Below are 3,383 nucleotides of genomic sequence, written 5' to 3' on the forward strand. Positions count from 1 at the left end.
ATCTCCATCTCAACACCAGCACCCAGCTTCACTCAATGACCAGCAAGCTACAGTGCTGGACACCCTATGCCAAACAACTAGCAACATAGTAACACAACCCCACCCATTAGCAGAGAGGCTGCCTAAAATCATAATAAGTCCACAGACACCCCAAAACACACCACCACATGTAGACCTGCCCACCAGAAAGACAAGATCCAGCTTCATCCACCAGAACACAGGCACTAGTCCCCTCCACCAGGAAGCCTACACAACCCACTGAACCAACATTAGCCACTGGGGACGGACACCAAAAACAACGGGAACTACGAACCTGCAGCCTGCAAAAAGGAGACCCCAAACACAGTAAGATAAGCAAAATGAGAAGACAGAAAAGCACAAAACAGGTGAAGGAGCAAGATAAAAACCCACCAGACCTAACAAATGAAGAGGAACTAGGCAGTCTGAAAAAGAATTCAGAATAATGATAGTAAAGATGATCCAAAATCTTGGAAATAGAATAGACAAAATGCAAGAAACATTTAAAAAGGACCTAGAAGCGTTGCTGCCCAAGAACCAGAGACGGTCCTGCTGCGGTCTCAGCTCTTCCAGCCGCCCGACAATGTCGTCTCACTTAGTAGAGCAGCCACCGCCCCCGCACAACAACAACAACTGGGAGGAAGGTGAACAGTCTCTGCCCCCACCAGCAGGCCTCAACAGTTCCTGGGTGGAGCTCCCCATGGACAGCAGCAATGGCAGTGATAATGGCAACGGGAAAAACGGGGGTCTAGAGCATGTACCCTCCTCCTCCTCTATCCACAATGGAGACATGGAGAAGATTCTTTTGGATGCACAACATGAATCCGGACAGAGCAGTTCATGAGGCAGTTCTCACTGCGACAGCCCTTCCCCACAAGAAGATGGGCAGATCATGTTTGATGTGGAAATGCACACCAGCAGGGACCATAGCTCTCAGTCAGAAGAAGAAGTTGCAGAAGGAGAGAAAGAAGAGGATGCTTTGAAGAAAAGTGTAGACTGGGTGTCCGACTGGTCCAGTAGACCTGAAAACATTCCACCTAAGGAGTTCCACTTCAGACACCCTAAACGTTCCGTTTCCTTAAGCATGAGAAAAAGTGGAGCCATGAAGAAAGGGGGGATTTTCTCTGCAGAATTTCTTAAGGTGTTCATTCCATCTCTCTTCCTTTCCCATGTTTTGGCTTTGGGGCTAGGCATCTACATTGGAAAACGACTCAGCACACCTTCTGCCAGCACCTACTGAGGGAAAAGAAGAGCCCCTGGGAAAGCGTGTGACTTGTGAAGTGGTGTATTGTCACAGTAGTTTATTTGAACTTGAGACCATTGTAAGCATGACCCAACCTACACCCTATTTTTACATATCCAAGTTCCAGTAACTCTCAAATCCAATATTTTATTCAAACTCTGTTGAGCCATTTTACTAACCTCATTCCCTTTTTGGCCTGTAAAACACTTTAGAATTTCCTAACAGAGTTTACTGTTGTTTAGAAATTTGCAAGGGCTTCTTTTCTGCAAATGCCACCAGCAGATTATAATTTTGTCAACAATGCTGTTGTCTCCTTTTAGTACCACCAGACTTAGACCTGCATCATTCATGGTATAAATTTTACTCTTGCAAGATAACTCCCATCTTTCTCTTAAAGCAAGACCAGGTTAGCAAATGATATAAAAGCTTTGTTGTTTTTTTTTTCAAGACAAAGGCAAGCTTCCCTAAGCTTGAATTTATAGTTATTAAAAGATAAAACAAAAACAAACAAAATAGGACACAAGAAAAAAATATCCTGGGCAATAAAAAATTATTTTAAACCAAAATAAATAAATAAATAAATAAAGAGGACCTAGAAGGACTAAAGATGAAACAAGCAACGATGAACAACACAATATATGAAATTAACAATACTCTGGATGGGATCAATAGCAGAATAACTGAGGCAGAAGAAGGGATAAGTGACGTGGAAGATAAAATAGTGGAAATAACTACTGCAGAGCAGAATAAAGAAAAAAGAATGAAAAGAACTGAAGACAGTCTCAGAGATCTCTGAGACAACATTAAATGCACAAACATTCGAATTATAGGGGTTCCAGAAGAAGAAGAGAAAAAGAAAGGGACTGAGAAAATATTTGAAGAGATTATAGTTGAAAACTTCCCTAATATGGGAAAGGAAATAGTTAATCAAGTCCAGGAGGCACAGAGAGTCCCATATAGAATAAATCCAAGGAGAAATACGCCAAGACACATATTAATCAAACTATCAAAAATTAAATACAAAGAAAACATATTAAAAGCAGCAAGGCAAAAACAACAAATAACACACAAGGGAATCCCCATAAGGTTAATAGCTGATCTTTCAGCAGAAACTCTGCAAGCCAGAAGGGACTGGCAGGACATATTTAAAGTGATGAAGGAGAAAAACCTGCAACCAACATTACTCTACCCAGCAAGGATTTCATTCAGATTTGATGGAGAAATTAAAATATTTACAGACAAGCAAAAGCTGAGAGAGTTCAGCACCACCAAACCAGCTTTACAACAAATGCTAAAGGAACTTCTCTAGTCAAGAAACACAACAGAAGGAAAAGACCTACAATAACGAACCCAAAGCAATTAAGGAAATGGGAATAGGAACATACATATCGATAATTACCTTAAATGTAAATGGACTAAATGCTCCCACCAAAAGACACAGATTGGCTGAATGGATACAAAAACAAGACCGATATATATGCTGTCTACAAGAGACCCACATCAGACCTAGAGACACATACAGACTGAAAGTAAGGGGATGGAAAAAGATATTCCATGCAAATGTAAACCAAAAGAAAGCTGGAGTAGCAATTCTCATATCAGACAAAATAGACTTTAAAATAAAGACTATTGGAAGAGATAAAGAAGGACACTACATAATGATCAAGGGATCGATCCAAGAAGAAGATATAATAATTGTAAATATTTATGCACCCAACATAGGAGCACCTCAGTACATAAGGCAAATACTAACAACCATAAAAGGGGAAATCGACAGTAACACACTCATAGTAGGGGACTTTAACACCCCACATTCACCAATGGACAGGTCATCCAAAATGAAAATAAATAAGGAAACACAAGCTTTAAATGATACATTAAACAAGATGGACTTAATTGATATTTATAGGACATTCCATCCAAAATCAACAGAATACACATTTTTCTCAAGTGCCCATGGAACATTCTCCAGGATAGATCATATCTTGGGTCACAAATCAAGCCTTGGTAAATTTAAGAAAATTGAAATTGTATCAAGTATCTTTTCCGACAACAACGCTATGAGACTAGATATCAATTACAGGAAAAGATCTGTAAAAAATACAAACACATGGAGGCTAAA

The 3,383-nt window shown here is 39.9% G+C and overlaps 1 protein-coding gene across 1 annotated transcript; it reads left to right on the forward strand.

The window, feature by feature from the left end:
* The first annotated feature begins 555 nt into the window (after nucleotides 1-555).
* On the forward strand, nucleotides 556-1,912 carry LOC308622742 (BCL2/adenovirus E1B 19 kDa protein-interacting protein 3-like). The gene is given in 2 exon segments (XM_081244383.1): nucleotides 556-859; nucleotides 863-1,912. Coding segments are annotated over 2 exon segments (654 nt in total). The 5' UTR covers nucleotides 556-601; the 3' UTR covers nucleotides 1,259-1,912.
* The last annotated feature ends 1,471 nt before the right edge of the window (nucleotides 1,913-3,383 follow it).

Source organism: Mesoplodon bidens (genome assembly GCF_964165515.1).
Source record: "Mesoplodon bidens genome assembly, chromosome: 9".
NCBI classification, from domain to species: domain Eukaryota; kingdom Metazoa; phylum Chordata; class Mammalia; order Artiodactyla; family Ziphiidae; genus Mesoplodon; species Mesoplodon bidens.